At 33.8% G+C, this 26034-nt stretch overlaps 1 protein-coding gene, 1 long non-coding RNA gene and 3 pseudogenes across 2 annotated transcripts; 2 read left to right on the top strand and 3 right to left on the bottom strand.

Annotated features, from left to right (window-relative positions):
* Positions 1 to 5016: 5016 nt before the first annotated feature.
* LOC120215709 (scopoletin glucosyltransferase-like) lies at positions 5017 to 6767 on the bottom strand. Its single transcript, XM_039213310.1, has one exon. The coding sequence runs from the start codon at positions 6733 to 6735 to the stop codon at positions 5266 to 5268; it is 1470 nt and encodes a 489-aa protein (XP_039069241.1). The 5' UTR covers positions 6736 to 6767; the 3' UTR covers positions 5017 to 5265.
* Positions 6768 to 15647: 8880 nt separating this feature from the next.
* On the top strand, positions 15648 to 17539 carry LOC120215716 (annotated as a pseudogene).
* Positions 17540 to 19371: 1832 nt separating this feature from the next.
* LOC120215698 lies at positions 19372 to 21040 on the top strand (annotated as a pseudogene).
* Positions 21041 to 21358: 318 nt separating this feature from the next.
* Positions 21359 to 22188, bottom strand: LOC120215706 (annotated as a pseudogene).
* Positions 22189 to 22596: 408 nt separating this feature from the next.
* Positions 22597 to 25501, bottom strand: LOC120215707. Its single transcript, XR_005524992.1, has 3 exons — positions 25461 to 25501; positions 24237 to 24332; positions 22597 to 22677 (listed from the first exon to the last, which is right to left on the bottom strand). It is a non-coding gene; the product is annotated as an uncharacterized LOC120215707 (long non-coding RNA).
* Positions 25502 to 26034: the final 533 nt, after the last annotated feature.

Here is a 26034-nt window from a genome sequence, read left to right as displayed (position 1 = left end):
ACCAGAACTGAGACGCTCCTCCAGAATTCCTAAACCAACCCAACGGTATTCACCTTCTTTACACTACTTGTTGCTGACTGACAATGGTGAACCAGAGTGTTATGATGAAGCAATGCAAGTGGAGGATTCAGTCAAGTGGAAGTCTTCCATGAAAGATGAGATGGACTCGCTTATGTCAAATCAGACATGGGAATTAGCTGAATTACCACCAGGAAAGAGAGCGCTCCATAACAAGTGGATTTACAGGATCAAAGAAGAGCACGATGGGAGAAAACGTTACAAAGCAAGATTGGTTGTCAAAGGATTTCAGCAAAAAGAAGGTATTGATTACAATGAAATTTTCTCTCCAGTCGTGAAACTATCTACAATCAAACTGGTGTTGAAAATTGTAGCTGCAGAAAATTTACATCTTGAGCAGTTAGATGTAAAGACAGCTTTCCTTCATGGTGATTTGGAGGAAGAAATCTATATGAGGCAGCCAGAAGGCTTCATAGAGGCAGGCAAGAAAAACCTGGTATGCAGGTTGAAGAAGAGCTTGTATAGTTTAAAACAAGCTCCTAGACAGTGGTACAAGAAGTTCGATAGTTTCATGGGTAGTAGTGGTTTTACCAGATGCCAAGCAGATCATTGTTGTTACATCAAGAGGTTCGACAACAGCTTCATTATTTTATTATTGTACGTTGATGACATGCTCGTTGCAGGCTCAAACATGCAAGAGATTATACACTTAAAGCAAAAATTGTCGAAGCAGTTTGCTATGAAGGATCTGGGCGCTGCAAAGCAGATTCTTGGGATGAGGATCAAGAGAGACACAAAGTCGGGGAATTTGATGTTATCACAGGCTGAGTACATCAACAAAGTACTCTCCAGGTTCAACATGCAAGATGCTAAACCAGTAAATACACCTTTAGGTGTTCATTTCAGACTCTCCAAAGAACAGTCACCAAAGACGGAGGAAGAACGTGCACACATGGTGAAGGTGCCGTATGCCTCAGCAATTGGAAGTCTGATGTATGCCATGGTTTGTACCAGACCAGATATTGCTCAAGCAGTGGGAGCTGTTAGCAGGTACATGAATAATCCAGGCAAAATACACTGGGAAGCAGTCAAATGGATCCTTAGATATCTGCGAGGTACCACAAACAAAGCACTTTGTTTCAAAGGTGGAGATACGATACTGACAGGCTATGTAGATGCTGACTTAGCCGGAAATGTTGACATCAGAAGAAGCACTACAGGGTATGTCTATACTCTAGGAGGAACCGCAGTGAGTTGGGTTTCTCAACTACAGAAGATAGTTGCTCTCTCCACAACCGAAGCAGAATATGTCGCTGTTACGGAAGCCAGCAAAGAGATGGTCTGGCTCCAAAGTTTCTTGAATGAGTTAGGCAAGAAACAAGAAACAATGTCTTGTATTGCGACAGTCAAAGTGCTATCCATCTAGCGAAGAATCCGTCTTTTCATTCCAGGACGAAGCACATACAATTGCGATATCATTTTATCCGGTCTCTTCTGGAAGATGGGATTTTGAAACTTGAAAAGATCAGTGGAGCTCAAAATCCAGCAGACATGTTAACAAAGACGGTAACTACGGACAAACTGAAGTTGTGTTCAGCTTCAGTTGGCATGCTAGAATAAAAGACCAGAAATACTGCTGCATCGATCGAGGTGTGAAGACAGATTGAAATCAGTCTTCAAGTGGGAGATTGTTGAAAATTAAAGAACAAGTTGGGCTGCTAAGTAGCAGCCGGCTGCTAAAACAAATTGGGGAGGGGGGCTGCCCAAAATATTTTTATTTTTAATTACAATATTAGTCCCTAAGTTTTAACTATAAATACCCTAGCTCATTTAGCTTCAAAATCATCCCAAAATCTTCTAGTTCTCTCTCAAGTGTGTTGTGTAAACACCTGTAAATTTTCTCTTAGTAAAAGATCTGCAGCAGTCCGGAGACGTAAGCATAAATTGGCTGAACTCCGTTATCAAATTTCGGGTATTATTTTTCCGCTTTTATTTCGCATTCTCACTAATCTGGTTATAGGGAAATTACTTGTACTTGGTTTATTTCCTAACAAAGCAAATCACCCAAAGGGACCAAATCTCCTCATCAAGTAGGAACCGTGTCATTTTCAAAATCAAATTATCTTCTGGCAATCAGACTTCCTTAATGCGAAGGAATAATGTTGTCTTCAGATACACAATCATTCAAACACGACTAGCTTTCCTCATCACCAAGGAATAACATCGTCAACAAACATGACATTCTCAAACGAAGCATCACATCATTAAACAACGATTAGACTTCCTCAACACGAAGGAACATATCGTTTGTATCCTTTGAGATTGCTTCTCTTGAAGCAAAATTTCATATAGCTTATCATAGTTTCCCTTGAAACACAACAAATTTTGCCTCACTCAAGGCAATTTTTTTCTCAAAAGCAAAATTTTATCTCACATGAGATAATTTCTTATGAAACCAATTTTGTCTTGCTCGAGACAATTTCCTTTTGGAACCCAAAGCATCGACATTGTTTCTCTTGAAACAAATTATGTCTTGCTTAAAATTTATTTCCCTTGAAAGTACAACTTATGACATCATAAATTTCACCCCTTTTGAAAATGTTTCCCTTGTAACAAAACTTCAAAAAAATCTCCCTTGAAATGAAGATCGTTTTCAGTCTCACTTGAGACAACATTGATTTTTCAAATCAAAAAATGTATCCGAACGAAAAATGTTGTCTAGTTATCTTTGCCCTATTCGTGTCTTCACACTAATGGGCAAAGAGAGGTAACTATTGACACTATTTTTCGTCATGTATAAATATTATATTTAATTATTATTATTACTTTATTTTTATTAATATTTTTTTATTTATAGATCCAACTGACCCAACATATAAAACCAAATTACAAATCGAGCCCAAAACCAATTAAACCCATTTACCCAATATCAAATACAAACCCTAAGCCTAACCTAACCTAACCCTAATTTAGTTTCACAGTGCCACTGACGTTATCGCCGGAGCTCCGTGCTGCCACCGCCATTAAGCTGGATCCGAGACCCATGTTCATAAATCACAAAATAATAATAATAATAATAATAATAATAATAATAATAATAATAATAATAAACCCAATCGTAGAAAATTTGGGGGCCATACTCGAAAAATCGATGAATCATCCTTAACCCCACCAATCCTCTATTATTCCCACCAAACACAAATGCAAAGCAGATTTAAAAACGAGATTCTAACATAGATAAAAAAAAGGATAGAAAAACAAGAGAAAGGGGAGAGATTTGAAAGAAAAAATTCAATAGATAAAAAAGGGAGGAGTTGGAACAAAAAAATGAGAGAAAAAACAAGAGAGTGATTCGAACAAAAAAAATGAAAAAGGGAGAGTAACCATAAAACTAAAAAATAAAAAAAGGGAAAAAGGATCACCTTTGAAGTGACGAGTGTCACTGGAGAGAAAAAGGGCCATCGAAATCGTGGTCACCAAAGAGATTTTCTTAGATCCACTGCATTAGAAGCATTTCTACGCCAATAGAAGCCCAGATCCATACTCGGGACACAGAGAGGCTTCGGAATGTGATCTCCCTTCTTTTCTCCATTGCCGGTTGACGGTGGCTAGCGGTGGAGAATTTAGTCGGGCTTGAGAAAGTAGATAGAAAAGAAAGAAAGTTTGTTTTAAAAATGAAATGAAAAGAAAATGAAATGAAAAAGAAGGGGAAAAGGGTATTTATAACTATATCAAAACTACGTAGTTTTGGGTGTTAAGGTTCTTGATATTACCGCTTGGTCAAACTACGAATGGAGGGTCTCAACTTTTGTAGTCCTTCCATGTTGGTCACCGAATGAAGGTTTCGTTTCTTTTATTTCAAGCTCAACATTTAGTTTTCATTTCACTTTAGTCCTAATCTATTTGTTATTATATTTATCTAGATGTTCTAATTTTGGATGAGGATTTGCGAAGTATTCAATATGGTCCTTCATCATTGCTTGTATAATATTAATGTGTAATTAGTATCTAGGGTCTGGAATCTTATATCATATTCATTTTGGTCACTATTTTTGGTTTAATGGTTTTTGTGTTATGGATTTATTATATGTTTAGCCCTGTTGTTTCCCATTGTTTTTAATTTCAATATTTATTATTATTATTATTATTATTATTATTATTTTCTTATTAAGTCAATTAGATATATATTTTATTCATTTTAAATAAAATATTTTTTTAAATTTTTTAGTTATAGATATTTTTTATTTTGTTTCATGTATCTATCTATTTACCTTTATTTAGTTATTTTGTTATACCCGTTTAGTTATTTTATTATCATTTTTCATGTTATATTCGGTATTTCATTTATCATTTATCCTATACATGACATTTATTAATGCCACATTCATAACTCATGCACTTATTTTTTGCGTTTTTAAATATTCAAAGGCAATGTCGTCTCGTGTCTTGAATTAATGAAATTATGTCCAACATAATTGAATTTCAATTTTTGTTAATCCACGTGGTAAGGGGACATCATTTTTAAACAAAGTAGAGTGAATTAAATATTTTATCGATTCATATATTTTAAAATAATAATAATAGATTCACTCATTATTTAAAATTCATTTAAATAATAACGATTGTGATTTAAAATTTGGATTTGAATATATAAAGTTTCACTACGTTGACAACATATAACCGAGAGGTACCAATTTTAGGTGATGTGGGGTGCTTATTCTTCCCCACACGCAATCGACTCCCGAATCCTTAAAAAAACAAATCTTTAGTAAACACAGACCAATTTTTATCTTAAAAATGATTTTTCTTAAAATTATTTTAAAAGACGTTTTGAGGTATTCAACCTACGTAATCCAAAGGTCGATGACGACTTCAAATTTCAAATTAAACAAAAATCCAATTTATTAAAAAAAAGTCATAATTATTTCAAAATTATTTTATTTTTATTTAAAAATGGTTACGACACAGATATTTAAAAATCTTAAGAAATATCACTTCTTTTGCAGATGGAATCTCCAGGAAAGTAATGGAAGTTTTAATGTCTATATACATAACAAAATTTGAACTTTAACGATCACATAAATGCACCGTTTTTTTTTTCTAGGTAGAAATGAAGGAAAATAGAACTAAATACATATCCCCTCAGCATCGGGATGCCCAAGCCAAAGAAATTACTAAGGTAAACTATAATCCCCGTATTATGTTGATGAAATAAAGAGGCATTACAAAATGGATTCCATCTTGTGCTTAATCTGCATTTAGGTTAACAATATGATCCTTAAAAGCGTCCAAAGAAACAACTGAACTCGAGGGGAAACCCTGATGAAATTTCATGCTAAGCATCAAAGCTTGCCTTTTCAGCTCTTCATTTCCCATCAACTTCTCAATCCCCTTAGCAATATCATCTGCCTTGATGTTTTGTTGAGATAGATCATCAGAAATCATGCACCCCACTTTGAGATGATTCACCACCAATTTGGCATTGCTGTGCTGGTCACCCCTGATCGGCCATGCCAGTAATGGCACCCCACGTCCGATAGCTTCCACTGTCGAATTCCATCCACAATGTGATAGAAACCCACCCGTTGATCCATGGCTTAATATTAACAACTGAGGTGCCCATCCGTGTATTATCAGTCCTCTTTTTCCAACCTTTTGATCCAAACCATGCGGGAAGTAGCTCGAACCAGGTTGATTTCCAGGTTGTCCAGGTGGTGGACCTGGTCTGCCCGAGCCATGTTGGATTACCCAAACGAATGATCTGGTTGAGGCTTCTAATGCATCAGCCAGTTGCTCGAGTTCTCGCTTGGTGGGAGCAACTTCACTACCAAAAGATACGTACAGCACTGATCCATGTGGATTTGAATCTAACCATTCCATTACTTCGTCCTCAGTTACGTTGGACTGCCTGTTGGCTCGAATTTCACGATCGTGAAGCAAGGAGTCGGATGATTTCCAGAACTGTTGGGGCAATAAGGGTCCAACACCCCAAACTGGTTTGCCAATTTGGATTCCTAAATAATCAAGAAATGGACCCTCAAGATCACAACAAGTATTGAGCATCAATGCAACTGAGTCCTTGGCAGCATCTATCCAGGGCGGTTGTCCACCTGGTTGCGGTGGTGGTTGTGGTGGTCCTGGAGGCGGAGGTGGAAACCCGAATCCCCTAACCCCAGGAGGCGGTCCAGGAGGTGGGCCATGTTTAAGATCAGAACATGTCAAAGCCATTTCTTTAGGTAAACCGGGAAGCAAAAGGGTCTCTCCAGGCTTGATATCCACTACGCCAGCCTTCCACATGGCGTGCTCAAAAGCTGCAGAACAAGCACCCGACGTGAAAAATAAAACTATTGGGATCTTTTGCTTCTTGAAAATGTCTGCTGTCCAATCCATCATGATATCTAGCACGGCACAGGCAGGTACGGCGGCATTCTTCAGCAGATTAGCAATGCCCTGAGCTAAATCAGAGTTGTGGTTATGGCCATGGGGATGGTTGGGATTGAGCTCAGGTGGAGGAGTTGGCGGCGGAGAGGGTATTTGGGCAACTTCGATGAGAGTATGGTCAGGGAAGGAAGAGGGTATGGAAGAAGAGAGATTAGGGGAAATGATGAAAGTAGTTTTGAAATTGCGAGAGGCTATATGCTTGCATAGTTCCATACATGGGAAGAGATGGCCTTGCCCGAAGAATGGAACTACCCATATCTGCCTTTCACTCGCCATTCTTGTTAATTGGTTTATGTTTTTCAATAGTCAAAGAAGATCAGTTAACTCAATTTATAGAGCAGGAAAAGGTAAGACGAAGATGAAGGGAAAGACTTAAAGGTTAAGGTTTATACTAGTAGGTAGGGTAAGAAAAGATGGTTGGACTTGTAGTTGAGGTGGAGAGCATTAAAGACAGGTACGTAGGGAGGGTAGCGGCCTGCAAAGCCTAATTTAGTGCTTTGGTCGGGTTTAAGTTGAATGAGTTTTTTTTTAGTTCATCTCTAGCACGAAAACATGTCGTTTCCATGTATAACTATAAATGAATTCGTAGCAGTTATCAATTGGTTCCTTCGCACTAATTATGTCCCCATGTCTTTTACTTTTCATATTTTTAAAATTGGTTCCTTCTCTTTTACTCCTAGGAATTTAGTCCCCTTCTACTTGTCCCCGGTTATCAATTGGACTTATAATTTTCAAATCACACCTTTAAACATATTAAAAAGAGAAAATAACTTCAGTGACCGAAAATGCCTTATAATATACGATTTTAGCCAACATTTTTTGAATTTGCGAAAATGACCAACAAATTCGCAACGCGAACTGCAATTTTGCAACACAAGCTCCAAAATCACAACGCGAATAGGTAAATCGCAACGCAAATAGGAAAATCGCAACGCTAATTACCGATATAGGTAAACAGTACTATCGCAACGCGAATAGTAAAATCGCAACGCTAATTACCGATATAGGTAAACAGTACTATCGCAACGCGAATATGAAAATCGCAACGTGAATAGTAAAATCACAACACGAATAGTAAAATCGCAACGCGATTTTCAAATTCGCAACGCTAATTACCGATATAGGTAAACAATATATCGCAATGTTATTTTCACAAATTGAATTCACCAATTTCGCAACTTAATTACCGACATAGGTAAACACGGTAGAAAAAATTCGGACAAAAATCTGAATTGACCAATTTGAAAACTGAGTTGCGAATTTGACAAATTCGTGTTGCGAAATGTAAAATCTCACCTCTTAAAGAAAAAATCATTTCGACTGTTTACCTATATCGGTAATTAGCGTTGCGATTTTACTATTTGCGTTGTGATAGCACTGTTTACCTATATCGGTAATTAGCATTGCGATATTACTATTCGCGTTGCGATTTTCCTATTCGCGTTGCGATTTACCTATTCGCGTTACGATTTTTGAACCTGTGTTGCGAAATTGGAGTTCGCGTTGCGAATTTGTTGGTCATTTTCGCAAATCCAAAAAAAGTTGATTAAAATCGTATATTATAAGACATTTTCAGTCACTGAAGTTATTTTCTCTATTAAAAATTATATTCTTTTTTTTCAAATCATATCTAACGTTGCATTTTAGTTTTATTTTTATATTCTATTAAGTTTGACCATTGACTAAATTGAGGTAATGATGTGACATGATATAATAATAATTTTAGTCTATAATAGTTTTAGTCTTCAAAACTTACATATTCTATTAAATTGATCATAATTCAAAATGATTTAATAAATCTTCAATATTTAAAAATTCTATCAAATTGTCTTCATTTTAATTTGAAATAATTGGACACTTTAATAATAATTTATTAATTTAATAATATTTTTAAATGTTGAGGATTTATTGAATTATAACCAGTTTAATAGAATATGTAAGTTTTGGGATTAAAATTGTTATTATACCATGCCACATGATTATTTTTGTTAAGTTAACGGTTAAACTTGATGACAAAATAAAAACAAACAGTAACTTTAATTATGATTTTTAAAAGAATTAGTTGGGTGATCAAATCATAAATGTGAAAGTAAACGGAGTACCAAATAAGTAGTTGACCCTGATTTATTTATATATAATACTACTTTGGTTACGTATACAAAAATCGAGCCCTACTCTGAAACCAACTTAAGTTGACACCAATCAATCAAACTTCAAACCCACAAAATTTGGCATTAGACATTTAGCGAGACCCGCAGTTTCCTTCTAATAAATCTCACTGTTTTTTCTTCTTGTTCTACACGTTAGATAACTATCAAGTTTCATTCCTTAATAATTTTCTGTAAATTTATCGAAGGCCGCTGTATGACTTAAGATGCTTGTCACCATCACACTAAAAGAAACAACAATCTGATATTGTTTGATGGGGCGTTTATCACGAAATATCACCCTAATTAATATATTTCTCTGTCACGCATCGTTTAAATTATATTTTTTGATTTAACATTTTTACAGGAAGACGCCCCCTTGTATTTCGTTTTACGCCACGTGGTCTAAAACACACCCTTACACCGCGCTGTACAAAATGTGTAAAAAATCATGTATTCATTTTATAAATATTTTAAACGGTGCAAATACGAAATTAATTTATATTAGGTGATATTTATAAAAAGTTTGACAACTTCTCAAAAACAGGCGGAGTCCTTTTCACGAGGACCCACCCTAAAATTTAAAATTAGTTTATGGTTTAAATGCACCGTAACCCTAAATTATATTATTTATATGAAATTTCTCTGTAATATTTTTTGGAATGTTTTGTCTTTCCAAATTTAAATCGTTACTTTTTCTAATGTGTTAATTCTGTTAAAAAAACTAAGGGTAAATTATATATTTAGTCACTTAATTATTCGTGTGATTCTATTTTGGTTAGTCAACTATTTTAGTTTTCAAAATCATCATTAAACTTAAGTTTTTGTTTCGTTTTAGTCACTCAATTCAATTAGATTTATTTTTTTAAAATTTACACTATATAAGAATTCATTTATATAACATATTTTTTACTCAATACATAAATTTAATGTATAATAATAAATAAGATTATAACGTAAATAATATACGACATATTTAATTATTTAATTTTTAAAAATTTAATAAAAATATTAAATTATATATTTTGTAAATATACATGTTTGAATAAAATTTAGGTAGTTTTCTTAATAATTTTGCGTGCTTCTTACTTTATAACAAAACTTTCTTCATCTCTACAATTTTTAAATGAGAAAATAACTTCAGTGACAAAAAATCCCTTATAATATACGAATTTAACCAACTTTTTTTGGATTTGCCAAAATGACCAACAAATTCGCAACGCGAATTCCAATTTCGCAACCCAATTTCCAATTTCGCAACGCTAAGGACACTTGAAGAAGCACGAGAACAACTATCCAAAAAATCAAACAAGATAAAATCCCAACATGATAACAACTGAATAGATCATATAAATGTTCAAACTCAAGTTGTAGATTTTGATTTCCTTTTGCTTGGCACCATATGAGATTTGGATTTTGATTTCCTTTTGCTTGCCACCATATGAGCTTTGGATTTTGATGAGCATCGGAAGCATTTCAGACTTATGATTTGGGTGGTACTCAGAAGCATTTCGGATTTTTGTTATTATTACAAGTTGTAGCCCTCAATTATCAGGATTTTTAGTTGTCATTTGTTGCATTTCTCGTATACCACCCAAATCATACGCTCGAAACGTTTCTGACGCTTTAAAGTTGACCAAAAAATATGATGGTCGGGATTTCCCTCGCGTTTAAAGTTGAAAAAAACAATGGAAATTAGGAATAATCAATGATAACATGCATATTGGCTTGGGCTAATATTTATAGTGGAGCCGAAATTTATATTGAAATTCAAACTCAAATTGAAATTTAAATTCAAACTCCAATTACATATGAAATGAATTTGAAATGCAGTGTTAAATTGAACATGGAAATTGCATAATTGATTCATACTGTTCAAGTAACATGCTTTATGAACCATCAAGCTAAAAGACAATATTGATTGAGTTCAAAGCTGAGTTGTGAGTTGATGGGATTATCACACTTGTCTCATGGTTGGAATAAAATACTCACATGGAAGAGATATATTGTTTTGTTATACACAACCCATCTCATCTGAATGAAAATATACATACAATATAATCAAACCAAAACATACATACACAACAAATTTATACATAACAATGTTCAAATAATGTACACACAAAAACGAAATTAATCCGATGAAAAAGGGTTATTTCTAACAAAGTCCGGAACATTATTTTTCCAAATAATGTACCCATAACAATGTTCAAATAATGTACCCACAACAATGTTTAATTGATTTGTTGTTTAATTTTCAATCTGAATTATGTTGAAGGTAAAAAATACATGTTGAAGGTAAATTCGCAACGCGAAATAAGCGTTGCGATAGTCAAATTCGCAACGCGAAAGTCAAATTCACTACGCAATAGTCAAATTAGCAACGCTTATTTCGCGTTGCGAATTTGACTTTCGCATTGATCGCAACATACAACATCAAGGTATATACAACATCAAACACATTCCAAGCTATAAATACAAGCTAAAGACACTTGAAGAAGCAAGAGAACAACTATCCAAGCAATCAAACACAAGAGAAAATCTCAACATGATAACAACTGAACATATCATATCAATGTTCAAACTCAAGTTACTAATGAATGTCTAACTGAAAATGTATGCATTCACACATAAAATACACATAATACAACGTTTGCATTTAAAAATCACCTAAGTTAATAAGTCCCAAAAGGTGAAGCCGGTTGTGATTGGGATTTTTATTTTTATTTCGATTTTGATTTTGATTTCCTTTTGCTTGGCACCATATGAGCTTTGGATTTTGATGAAGATCCATTTTTTGGTAGAGGAAAAGATGATTGTGATGGCACTGGTGATCCACATGTCAACCTTGTATGACCACTCTCATTGCACCAACTACATGTCGATATCCTCTTCTCTTCACCCTTAGACGGTATACAATCGTGATTTTTTTGTCGGCCAGGTAGCTTGCTGTCCATGACTGGTGGCAAAACTGTTTGTAAGTCATCTAGTATGTCCCACTCAGAAGGATGTGGACATGGATAGATAATCTCGGCATAAGTCTGTTGATATACTTCTGTAGTGTAGCAATCCATAGTGTATGCGCTTGAATCATCTTGGTTTAGATGAAGAGCAACTTTTATAACATGGCCACACGGATAACCAGATGTTTGTCATTTCTTACAACTACACGTCTTTGCATTTAGATCGACAAGCCCATTTAAATTATTATCCAATACTTCAAACAAAGTGTTTGAACATGGTTCAACTCCAGGACATTGACTTCACAACACGTTTCGTTATCTTTTTTTTCAGTCCATGGTGTAACACGACGTTCCAATGTTCCTGTAAATTTAAATAAATAATACTTAGTAAAATATATTATAAGTTACGAATTTAAAGAAATAATACCTGCATGGTTTCTTTTCTTGTAGTACCACTGTTGAATAGAGGCTCGAAAAAACTCCATTAACATAGTAATGGGTAATTTCCGGGAATGACGACTTAGAGCGTTGATTGATTCTGCACTATTAGACGTCATGAAACCATATCTTGCTCCAAGTTGATGTACTCTTGACCATCTTTCAAACCCGACATCTTCTAGTGTTTGAGCACATTGAGGCAAAACACGTCTTAAACAATTTATATGCTTATTAAAATCCACTTCCCGATAAGCTTTTACAGCCTTCCAGTATATCCATTTGTGATTTTTTATACCAGCAGATATTGATTTTAGATTTCTGTACAAATGAACACCACAAAGTCCATGAAAAGCATCTGGGAAACACCTTCTAACAATGTTGTCAATTGAGTTTGCCCTATCGGATATGATTGTCAAATTGTTAATAGGACCTATGCAATCCCTAAGATGCACCCCATAAACCATGTCCATGAATCAGAGGTTTCAGATTTGCCAACCCCGTAAGCTATTGGCAGTATCCCATTGTTAGCATCTATGGCTACTGCTAATAAGTTTACTCCAAGGTATTGACCTTTCAAATGTTCTTCATCAACTATAATAACTGGGCGCATACAAGTAATAAATGAACAAATCTACAAAATCATATACACAAGAAATATAATCATTTAAATGTGAAATGCATGCAACTAACAAAAATGAGTCAACAAAATTATAATAGCCGCAGCACCAATGGCGATAAACAACAACTCAAAGCGTCCATCTCTATCTGTTTTGATATGAGTTACCGACCCAGGATTTAACCATTCCATTCAAAAACATTAACTCAGCCAGAAAACACCCACACCTTTTTGTTTGCCTGTCTATGGTGAGGAAAAACTTGGGTTCTTGAACATGTATGTTTATCAATAAAATTCCTAACTTGAAACATTTCGCAATCTTTTATCCTCTTAGCAATCATACACCACATACAGTTTTTGTCAATCATACACCTTGTTTCGAAACGATCTTTGCTTGATTTGTTAACTCTTAGTTGATAGCCATCTTCCACACATTTCGTATACAAAGCTATCTTCAAGTCTTCCTTTGTATCAAAACAATCATCTTTCTTGATACGAATAACTTTTGTATAACAATCAACTGATATCTTTACCAACTCTTCTTCCGGTATCTGAAGTAATTCTGGCATATTCCAGTTATACTCCAGTGGCATTTTCTTCTTTTTCCTTTCTTCGGGGACTTCTTCTTCTTCTTTTTCTTCTTCAGGGTTATATGAATTACAGAATGAATGTTCAACATGTTCATTCACAGTCGTAACTTCCTCCTCATTATCATCGACAATATCTTCCTCGGCAGCGGCTGTTTCATCATCAAAATTTAGATTTTGACCAATATCAAAATCATTACATGCAGGGTCTGTTTCTTCTTCCATCACGTCATCAAAATCTGAGTATTGACCAAGATCAAAGTCCGGGTATTGACCAATATCAAATTTCGAATACTGACTAGTACTCACAATTTTTTTGTTGGCTCATAATCGTCTAACTGGTCAATATGAAAACCGAAATTTGGTGCTGAAAGTTGATTGGGATTTGGATTAGAAAAAAGGTTGTGGGTTTTGAGATTGTGTTTGGTATTGAAAATGTGGTGAAACAAAATTTGCTTGGTGATGAAATTGTGGTGGAACTATTAAATTTTGGGTTGAAGAACTTAGTTGATTACTACCCCCTATTGACACAACTTCATACTTCTAGGTTCAACAACATATAATGTAACATCATCTTCTTGTGAAACACTAATGTAAGCAATGAATCGTTCAATATCTGCATTGTCGGTTAACAAATAAACTTTATCTTTTCTCAGATAAGATAGCCTAAATCCACTTAGAGGCTCTAAATTCAATTTTTTTGCAACACGTAGCATTAGAATTTCATAAGTTAACTTTTTTAATGACAGTTTTAGTTGAAGATTCATGGGTAAAGGCACATATTGTAAAACACCATGAACATTCTCCCATGACCCTCCAAAACACAAATATATCCAAACATGATCAACATTAGATAATTTCATTCTAAAAATTGTAAATTAATTTACTAAACAAACGAGCTATAAACTAGATATCATCACTAACTTTGAGAAAAATATACCTTTATTAAGTTGATAGTTGATAATTTGGGAGAGAAATCATTGAAAAATTATATAGAAATAAAATTATGTAAAAAAATAGAGATGGGGAAGGATGTCGTTGGATATAGGAACGAATGTCGCCGAAGAGAGTGATAGATAGAGATGGAATGAGTTGCGATTTAGGGATTTATGTTATGAGTTATTGCTGCTGCGTTATTATATACCCAAAACATTTGTGTTGCGAAACTAAAACCTGTTGCGAAATTAAATTCGTGTTGCGAATTTGAAATTCAGTTGCGAATTTGATTTTTGCGTTGCGAATTTGACTTTCGCGTTGAGAATTTGACTATCGCGTTGCGAAATTGGAAACTGGGTTGTGAAATTGAATTCGCGTTGCGAATTTGTTGGTCATTTTGACAAATCCAAAAAAAGTTGATTAAATTCGTATATTATAAAACATTTTTGGTCACTGAATTATTTTCTCTTTTGAAATTTCAATTACAACTTTTTTTTAATAGAAGGGTAATAACTCAAATTACAGCGGCCACTCAACATACTTATGCCATCCATGATCCATCATTTTCCATGCTCATAACTAGGGATGGACATAGGTCGGGTTTTTGGATCACCCGACTCGACTCGAGAAGAAATGATACTCCACCCGTAACCCGACCCAATCCGACGAAATTATACTTTCACTCGACTCAACCCGATCTGATAAACAATTAAGAAAATCCGACCCGACCCGATTTAATTTTTTATTTATTAAAACTCACAGATTTTTTAATTTAAATATAAAAAACACTTAAAATAATTGTTGGAAGTCACACCTTAATATCACGCTTGGTCGCCTCGATGACTCTGCCATAAAAACGCTGCCGCTTACCCTCTACACTTTGAAAACCAGACCCAACAACAGCCCCAAAGACTGCGCCGTGTGTCTGTTGGAGTTGGAATACAATGAATATGTCTGAATACTCCCCGTTTGCTCGCATGCGTTCCACGTGGATTGCATTGACTTTACTAATTAAACAAACAATTAAAAATACAGACCAAGTACATATAAGACTAAGCATTACGGGGAGGGAGGAGATTTAAATGCTGAGTTTTTTTATACAAATGTCACCATAATAAAATTAATTAAGTATTTAGCACCCGTTTAAAAATATTTATAAAATTAACACTCGAATTTTTTACACATTTTATAAATCGTGGTGCAGGACGCGTCTTCCTGCAAAAGTGTTAAATCGAAAAAATATAGTCTAAACGGTGCTGACAAGAAAATATATAGGGTTATGGTGATATTTCGGGATAAACGCCGTTTGATGGCAACGTTATTTGACGTCCATACAAACTTGTAAAACCATCCCAGTTTCCTCTCATGGTGAAATGGCGAGTTTCTTAGAAATTTTGATCTCTCCTGGCTAGTTTCAATGGTGAAGACACCCTCGAGTTTGTCATTTTATATCTCTAATCACCATCATTCCAAATCGTTTTCTTTTACTTGTGTCACATTAATGGCAAAGCCAAACAACCTCCACAGGATCCCTCGAAATCCAACATTTCCTCTCTCAAAAGGCAAGTATATCTCCTTTTTTTTTTATATAGTGAAGGAGAGCTTTGTTTCACATTTTTTATTTATATTGGTGTTTGGGGTTTTGCAGTTGGTTGTTTTACTTGGGGTAGTTCTGGCAATGGATAAGTTATTGAAGAAAGCTTTTTGACTGCTGATAAGTAGTTTCCCAGTGCATTATTCGGAATGTTTTGTATATTTTCTGTTTTGGTGATTCTTGATGCTACTGTCCCTACTGCTGCAACAAGATTGATATTCCTGCTGCTTCAGGCCTCAAGCTATGCTTCATTATAGATATACTACTATAAGATTTTTGATGAAGTCTTCTCTTTCTTTCCAATTTAAATTCTGTATAGGGCGTTACTTTCTGAGTTGTTGGTTCCTTTCGGATTCACTTATCACTAGATTTCATGTTCTTCGTTCGAAATGCATCTCTGCATTATCTGTTGTCATTTGTTAGTTCAAATATTTTATCCTACAGCATTGGGGACGATTGCTCGAACATGCCTCCCTTTCCTACTTGCCTCCACTATTCTAGGCTACATGGTCGGTTCAGAGTAAAATTTCGTTTCCCTTTTTACATCAAAACCATCTGAAAAAAAGTTTTTATTGAACGAGGTTTAACTAATTTTATTCTTCAGATTTTCAGGTTGCCATCTGATGTGAGAAAGGTCTTTCATCCAATTATTTGTTGTGCACTCTCTGCAGACACGACAGTATTTGCCTTCGGATACATTTCACGGTTGGGAGTTGGTAGTCTTAGGTACGAATGTAAAAAGTTAAATCTTCCAATTATGTGCATGTGATTGTTCTTCTATTTGTTGTGAGCTAATTATTGTTGCTCTTGACTTTTACATGTTGTTAAGAGACATGCAGCTGTGATTTTCGTATCGATCGTTGTCTCGAGCTTGTTTTCTTCGTATTCAACTGCTCTTGCTGGTCGTCTTGTTGGCTTAAAACCAAGTCTGACTGTTTCAATTTTACCCACTGTGGCAATAGCTCTCAGCATTGTTTCCCTTTTTGATGGGAAGGTTAATGTATTGTAGCCTGCAGAGGGTAGTAAGATGAAAATTTTCTTTCTGGGAGCCCAGAAAAGGTAATTAAAACATGTTCCAATTGTTATCAGTATAACATTTGTTGGATTCATTTCACTGGATATGATAACTTGTCATTATTACTTGTAGGTGCCAATGCATCTCTCACAGCTGCTGCAGTCGTAGTGACTGGTCTGATGGGTACAAATTTTGTGCAAGCAACACTCACAAGTTACGGTTTCTTGACCCTATTGCTCGCGGAATAGTAACAGAGGGTAGTAAGATGAAAATTTTTCTTTCTGGGAGCCCAGAAAAGGTAATTAAACATGTTCCAATTGTTATCAGTATAACATTTGTTGGATTCATTTCACTGGATATGATAACTTGTCATTATTACTTGTAGGTGCCAATGCATCTCTCACAGCTGCTGCAGTCGTAGTGACTGGTCTGATGGGTACAAATTTTGTGCAAGCAACACTCACAAGTTACGGTTTCTTGACCCTATTGCTCGCGGAATAGTAACTGCATCGAGGTATGTCCTAAAGACTCGGCAGGCAATAAAACCAGTGATCATTACTCTGCCCAATTACACACTGGTTGTCTTTCATAGTTGTGTCGTATATGTATATGTTCTTGACATTCATATCTTGTTTTGTTTCAGTTCCCATGGACTGGGACAGCTGCATCATCAGCCCTTCCTTTTTGTGCCATTGCTCATGGTCCCTCTGGTAAGGCAAAGCTTGCTCGCAGTTGTGGGCTAACACAATTCTTCAAAAGATATTACCATTTCTATCACATCTGACAAACAGTTTCTGATTTAATATAAAGAAATATGAATAAAATATAGCAAGTGGAAAGTAAGGTCGATTCCATAGATATTATGCAGTTTTTGATTTAATTATTTTTTTATTTTTGAACAATAGATTTTAGATGTGGATGAAATTCAAGATTAAAAATATAAAAATAGATGTGAAATAAGAATAAGATAAAATAGATGATTTTGAAAGACTGTTTGAAAATAAGATAAAGGTAAATAATACAAAAATAATAATAAATATAATAAAATAATAATTTGAGTTTGAAAAGAAAATTATTTGTGAAAAGTATTATTAGGCTTTCAGTTTTGACTCGGTTTCTTTAGATTATCGAAATAGATCTTTACTTCATGATCTACGCCGGTTACTTGTCTACAATGACAAATCCTTGTGACTGTGCTTTGTATACCGAATACTCAAGTGTTATCTTTAATATCGGTTTGTGAATTGATCTAAGCAACAACAATGTTGTATATCTAAAAACGTTGAGGCCCGAAAAGCTGCCGACTCGGATTATGTTGTTTTAACAATAACTGATTTCGATCTCAGTTTCTTCTTAGCTAACAATTTTGCTAAGTGTGTTCCCAGGAAGTCGAATGTGCTTCAATAAGCCGATCCTTCCTCCCACGTTAACCATAACAACATCCAGATCAATGTCGACTTTTAGCTTTGAAAATTGTTTTGATTTAAAATTAAGCCCAAAAAATAGAGAGAGATATCCGAAACGATTTAAGTGCCTTACAATTCTCACGCTTGGAATTGAGCCATCGCTTTAACCTTCGATTAAAGAAAATTAGCTAAGCATGACAAAAGTCATACTTAACCTATTTAAAAATAAAACTTAAAATTAAAAAAAATGAAAACTTGAAAAGAAAATAAAAGAGAGAATTTTTTAAAGCTAGAGAGAAGAAGAAAAGCAAATTCTCAGTTGTTGAGAGATATGTTTTTAGGCTTATCCTGAGAAGATATTTATAGCTTTCAAAATACTAAAAATAAGGTAAAAATAATTCTAAAATAAAGAAATAAATCCTAATTAAAATACTTAAAACTATTTAAACTAAAATACCTAAAATAAAGATAAGATAAAATATCATATTTAAAATAATATCCTAAAACATGAGTTTAAGTTAAATCTGAATTACAGAAACGTGCGACTGATCCATTCGTTCTTCTAGAAGCGTTGATTGGACCTTCTAGAAGGTGTTGATGTCATCGCCATGTCATATGCTTCATGCCCAAAATCATGCCCACTTATCCAACTTTGATTCCGAAAATAAAATAAAAAAACTATAAAATTTTATCATTTTAGTACAATTTTCATAATCTAATGTCCAACACAACAAATAAATCAAAACGAATAAATAAACCACAAAAACCAATATTAAAAATAATTTAAAAATAAAATATTAACTAAATAATACACTTATCAACATCAATAAAAGTAGTTTTCTAAAAGAAATGTCTTTGGAAAAGTTTTTTCTAAAATAAAATATATCTGTCTGTGACAAAAAGATATAAATCAAAAAATAATTTAAAATGAATGTCGAAGTGAAAAATAATTTTAATGGATGATGATTGAGTAAAAAAGGCAGCTATGATATTCCCTTATGCAAATCTGCTAATGTTAATATGAGGGCTGATAAAAATAAAAATAAAAATTCTTTGGAGAGAGATGAAACTCTTACTGAGGTAAAAGATTTTGTTTTTGTTCATTTTACTATGGTAAACTCGACATTTGAGAAAAGTCGAGCAATCGATAAGAAACGAATATTTTGTCAAATATTTAGGCAAAGATTAAAGGATAGCGAGTTCAGTTGCAATGCTTTTGCCTTTTGGTGCTCACTGTCACTGCGCAGACATACTGAAAAGCCTTCACAGGCCTAACAATTAATGGTGGAAACTTCCTTTTTGGAGATGTTCTTTACTCTTAGATTTTTCAGCTCAGAAACTTGCCTAGAACTATCTCCAGCTAGATCTTACCAAGCTTGTAAGTCCCTTTCATTCCAGTATTCCCGTAGCTTTTAGTACTTGGTACCATCTTTTCCTTGATGGGTTTCTCACTTACGGTTGCTAGTTATAAATCTGATGTCTTTTTGCTTTTATTTTTTTCAGGCTGAGATATGGGTTTATGCAGTGTGTTATCAGTTGTTTCTTTATTTTATGATTGCTTCGATGCTTCTCCTCAAATGGGTTTTTGTTAATAGATCAGGGTTTAGGGTTGTTTCATCTCACTGTGGCCTGCCCTCTGCCTTTTATTTGTTTGTTTCAAAATGGGGTTTGCTTGAAATCTTCTCTATTAGTCATCAAAAACTTGTCTCTAACTTTATACCTCGATAGGCTTGCTAAATTCTGTTCCAGTTAGCCATTTACTGAAGTTGAGATAGCTTAGTTGGATGTAGTGTGCTTTCGTCTTGTTGCACTTATTGATATGTTAAAATCTTTTCAGTTTCCTTTTCAAATGATGTATATGTCCATGCATGCAAATAGAGAGTAGAACATTGAAGGGTTTAATACGACTTAAGAGGAGCTTTGATTTTTTTTTCATCTTGGACGCTTGAAAATCGTTTGTTGTCCTGAGATAATCATAGAAAATTCTCATTTGTCTATTGGAATTTTTTTTTGTTATTGTTTTGCTGTAGAATCAAGTAGTAGCTATGAAGATGAGGTCTTATTCGGATAAAAACTCGATGTCTGAAACCGACATAGGATCAGCCGATTCGCCTTTTTCTTGGCTTTATCATTACAACCCCACATCCAAACCTGGCTTAAGCTCTCTGCATCGACGCGATGAACCTGGTCTTGTTGTTACACCCATTCGTACCATTTGTCCCACAACTGAATCAGGGAACAAGAATGATTGGGAGACTAAAATCACACAGGTGAGGAAACATAAGTATTCTGTGAAGGGCTCTAATCAAATAGCATCCAAGGTTCTGGGGCCAAAGCAGCCCATGAAGAAACCCTCTTTTCCCAAGAAGGTGAAGGGACCAAACATTCCGGAAGCCAAACGTGAGAAGAATAATCTCAATGTCGATCTTAACAGAACAAAGTTTGATTTCTCAGGGGTGCCTTCCCCCATTTGCTCTTGTACAGGTGTTGCAAGAGTGTGCTACAAGTGGGGTGCCAGTGGTTGGCAATCTTCATGTTGTACCATTAATATATCGAAATGTCCTCTTCCCATTAGTCCCACCAGGCCCGTGCTCGTGTGGCTGGGAGAAAGATGAGCAATGGGGCATATTTCAAACTTCTACTGAGACTTGCAGCTGAAGGTTATGATCTTTCTCATCCTGTTGACTTGAAAGACCACTGGGCCAGGAATGGCACAAACAAGTTCGTTACTATCAAATAGAGATGCAGATGGCTGGTATCTGCGCATGATATTTAGTAGTTTCATATATATGTATGACTCTGCTTTCTAGTTTGAATGTATTTACAGCTTTCTCGGAAAACATGAATTCTGAAAATATATGTAGCCAAGTATTAGTTGCTCTGTTCATCTGAGTTCTAATGTATGGTCCATATACGTATGACATGCAAAAGTTTAGATATCAAAAGTGAAGGTCAGTCATAGATATAGGAAGAAATATCTTAGTTGATTTATCTGCCATGGTTTTTATTTCTATCGTGGGTTTATTATACATTCTTTTAGCATGAGGTGATGCACCAAATATCGTTTCAACATACCAAGTTTGAAGGATTTAAAGCCTTATCATTCCATTTCCAATTGTAGAATTCCCAGAATATTGAGGGAGGGAGCATTCAGTTTTTATATCTGACATCAGGTTGCAGAAAGGTTGCTCCAAATACAAGGAAAACGTCTCGTTTTGGCCACACTTCTATAACCAAATCCTCACATTTCGAGTAAAAAGCCAAAGATCATAACATCATAAATGGTTACAAATTACGGGGTAATAGAAAAGGAGAGATGATGTCAAAAGTGCTCGTCTTATATGAACTTCTTAAGTTGAAATTCAACTCATTTTATTTCTCTATATCACAGATCTCAACTGAATTACAACAGAAAATAAATGCATGGGATCATACTCAATTCTTATGATAGCAACAACAGCTCAACAGTCGAATGAAGCTTGAAAGAGGATAATTTGTTTTGAACACAAGGTCTAGTCCAATGTATGCAATCTCAGGCTTTGGTTGCTTCTAGTGGAGCTGCAGTTTTGCTGGAGGTAATTTGCTCGTAGAGATCTCTTATCTTCAATCCGACAATGGTTTGGAAGAGGCTTGGTTCCGTTGTTACTTCCGGGGAAATCAGCATGCTTCAACATTTGCAGGGTAACTTCTCCATAGAACTTGGTAGAGAGGTTGCTCAAATGGCTTTCAACATAAATAAGTTCATCTAGTCTGTCAAATTGCCCGTCCATCTCCAGAATAGAAACCTAAAGACAAGCAATGAAACCATCAAATTCCGTCGGTTGAGCACAGTCGACTAGATGGAGAAGGAATGTTATGGTACCTCATTGCCGAAGTAAGAGCAACTGAGCTTCCTTCCGCAGGGTATCCATGAGATGGTTGAACCTTCATCAAACAGGTAAGCTGGACTGAAATGGTCCACCCCTTCTTTCATGATCAACCTAACTCTCAACCTTCCCTTTATAACAACCATAACCCATATGTATATCGTAATATGAGCCACATATGTCACATCAATCAACTGATCTTTCTTGAACTTAAATGCTTAAAATTTTTTGTTTCATTTAATAATTCCTTTTTTACTTTAAATTTTTTTCCTTAATCACATAAATTTATAAAATACTGTTTGATTATTGAAAACTAATTTAATTTCAGTCAGTAATTAGACAGTTCAGTGTTGTTTCACACCAAAATACCGCTGCCTAAAACTGTTTGATTTTAAATCATTTAAAATTTAACATTTAAATTATTCACTCATAAATACTATTAATACTAAAATTAGACGAAATTAGAGAAAATAACCCTAATTACTATTAAAACCTTTTTTAAAATAAATTTGATAAAGCAACCCAACAAATATAATGTACATGCCACTAATAGGTTAAAGTTAGGATGTCTTACTGATACTGTCGGTAGGTTTGATTTTGTATAAGATGTTGGCAAGCTTCTCACTTCACGACCTCTACTTTATTGGAACCTACGCATCAAAATCCTCACGCGCTAAGTAAAACTTAGTGAGGCATAAATATAACTAAAGTGATATAAAACCATAAATTCCATAAAATATAATAAACAAACTGTAATTTAAATAAAAACATTAAACTTCAGACCGGACCAATCAAGTCGTTTTCCCTTCTAAAAAACATGAAAAATCATCATCTCATGATTTTATCAAAAAATAATGTAAGTCAACATCAAATATCATAAATAACTTTTGTTCTTTTTATTCAAACATATTTCAAAACTTTCTTTTCAATTCTATGTTCCTTTTTTTCATATACTGTCATAACTTTCATGTTTATTGTTATAACCTAATGTATATGTAAAAGAATATAAGGTACGTGAGTTTAAGGTGTGCACTGGGCACAACACGGTGCCGAATCGTAACTGAAACTGAGATATGATGCACTTCAGTGCAATCATAACCTAATTGAGCACCAATGATGTTGAACATTGAGACACGAATATACCAAAGTTGAACTGATAAGTACTCACTTAATGACATGTCAAATGTACCTACGACTCTCAATTCAACATGCAATGGGTTTATATTTATCATCATATAATCATTTATTAATATGTATCTATAACTGTAAAATATCTTATTTTTGTAATTATCTAATAATTGGAAATATCTAATAATTGGAAAATCATCTGATAACTGTAAACATTTAGAATTCATCATCGTAAATATCATACTTGGTCATACCCAAAATCATTCATAAAACTTGATGAAAACTTTTATAGAAATATTCCATACTAAAAATTTATAAATCGTACTGGAAAATAAAATGAGGTTAACTTATCGCAAGTCTTTCTCGACTATAATAATCAAATAAACAAATTGTACTCACTTTAACACTTTATTATTATTATTTTTAAATCAAAATATGAGTCTCACTAAGCTTTAGATTTAAATCATTTGCCTTCCACTATTTTCAATATACAATTTATCAAAATTCTATATTCTGGCAGTTGCACTATCTTCAAAAAATATTATTCTGCATTAATTAATATACTGAAAAATTATTCTATTTGTACTAATGAAAACTAGACTCAAATACAAATCTAACCATATAAGGCATTATGTTTAGTTCCACTTGTACAATTTATAACGAATTTTCAAAGTTGATTGATAGAAGTTGTTTCTACAAAATCTGCTGTCATGTTTTCTGACCTATCACCGATTAATGTTTCATATCTTTTTGTGTACACCTCAAAATCAGACTCCGTCTATTTTAAACAAAGCTATACTGATATACGAATCTGACGATATAAAGATCAACCTCTATCAATTCTTTATAATTTATGGTGAATTTCTAAACTCACTATTTGAATTCTAATTTATAGACAACTTTCCTTAATTAGCATCCTTAGCTTAATTTCATAATTCTATAAGCTTAATAAATGAATCTTTAGGCTAGAATCACAATTCACATAATATTAGGAGTTACTTCTTACTGTAGTAACTCCGTCATTGGCTCATCGCAAGCCAATATTTGTACGATAATACAAACACGAATTAAATGCACTTACATTTGCCTCGCTATCTAACCTTCTCCACGATAGTCTTCTTGATCCCATAATTTTTCCTTCCCATCAAGCTACTTGAATCACTAAATTTACCTTGATCTGACAACATTATATAATAACATAAAATATTCAAACTATATGCTAGCATCAAACTAACATAATCTAAACTTAAATAAAAAAATTTGATGGAAATAAATATGATACTTAAATCGATATAAAACTAAATCGTACTTCTATCGTAACTTTCAAACTTCTCAAAATATTTTCCTTAAATTCCAAAAATATATATATAAATATATATTTCCATTATCAACCCTTCAACTTTTGCTAATTATACAATCAACCCACTAATATGAATTCTTTCTAGAATTCACCTTAACTTCCCATTAAATTCATAATAGCCTTTCACTGTTATGGTCATGTCACATTAATCACATAAAATTTCCAGCACCTTAATAAAATATTCAAATCAATACTTGAATATTTAAAAACTTGCAATTTCATCCTTAACTTTCTAAAACTTTTCAATTTCAACCACCCAACTTGATAAACTTGAATTCGATCCCAACTCAACATTTAAACTCAAAAGTCACATAAATAAAATTTCCGTAAATGTATTATTTTACCCAAATGGTACTTTCACATTTAAAAACTTGAAATCAAGTCCCTATATTTTTTGGACTTTTTGAATTCCACCCCTAACTTTTACCTAACTTGAAATTTGGTTCCAACTAACTTTGCAACTTAATTTTACAGCATCTTAATACTAAAAATTATCATTGAATACTCCAAATCTCACATTTATACAATAATGTCCCAAAATCCTTAAAACTTGTAAAATAGCCCTTTTTCACTTTCAAGGTTCCAAATTGATCCAAATTGATCTCCAAGTCACTTATAACACTTTTAATATCAATTCTAAATCATAGGGAATTTTTTAGTATTTTTACCTAATTTTCCCCTTTGGTCAAACCATAAATATAGTCTTACACTTGATTTTTAACAACTTTCATGCTTGATTTCAACTTCACAACACTTCTAACATCAATAATCAACCTTAAATCATAAGAATCACACTTCCCCTTCATCCACATCTCACCAACTTAAACATAAAACAGAATATTTTTATGCCAAATGAAAGAGAATTTCATGTAGGTTATTTTATCCTTAATAACCTAACTTAAAATCTTAATAAAAATGGACCAAAAAAACAAAAAACAAGCTCACCTTTGGCTATGGAGGTTCGGTAGATTGCTGGAAGAAAGAAGTTGATTTCTTGAAAATTCTAAGCAATTATATCCTAACTTGACTTTTAAAAGCTAATTAAATTAAATTTTTAATTCAATTTAATCCAAAAGTCTAAATTGCCCTTAATGAATCCCTATTTTAGCTCCATGCCACTCCTTTAATTATATTTTAATATTCTTAAATGGATGTACAGATCTCATCTCTAAATTTCCCTTTTTGACCATCAAATTTTTCAAAATTTTATTTTAGTCACTAAAATTTCACTATTCGGTCAAATCTAAAATATTACAATGTTATAAGCCAAATTTCTCTGATCTAAAATATGAAAATAATATTTTCAACCATTTTCTAACATCCTTAAAATTTTCGTAAAATTCCAGTTTGATCCAATTATCCGATTTCAATATTAAATTTTATCGCTTTATAACTTTTAATACAAATCACGTACTGAAAATCTGATTCCCACAAAAATCCTCGTTTCAGGCCAAACTTTTCATTTACGAGCTAAAATCTATATTTTTTAAAAATTACATTTTTGGTCCCTATACTTTTA

Source organism: Hibiscus syriacus, unplaced genomic scaffold (genome assembly GCF_006381635.1).
Source record: "Hibiscus syriacus cultivar Baekdansim isolate YM2019G1 unplaced genomic scaffold, ASM638163v2 tig00110154_pilon, whole genome shotgun sequence".
NCBI lineage: Eukaryota > Viridiplantae > Streptophyta > Magnoliopsida > Malvales > Malvaceae > Hibiscus > Hibiscus syriacus.
The sequence above is the reverse complement of the archived record's forward strand: the minus strand, read 5'-3'. Positions and strand labels throughout refer to the sequence as shown.

Bases quoted from the DNA above. Each gene is read 5' to 3' on its own strand.
- LOC120215709 (XM_039213310.1), bottom strand. From the start codon at position 6,735: ATGGCGAGTGAAAGGCAGATATGGGTAGTTCCATTCTTCGGGCAAGGC.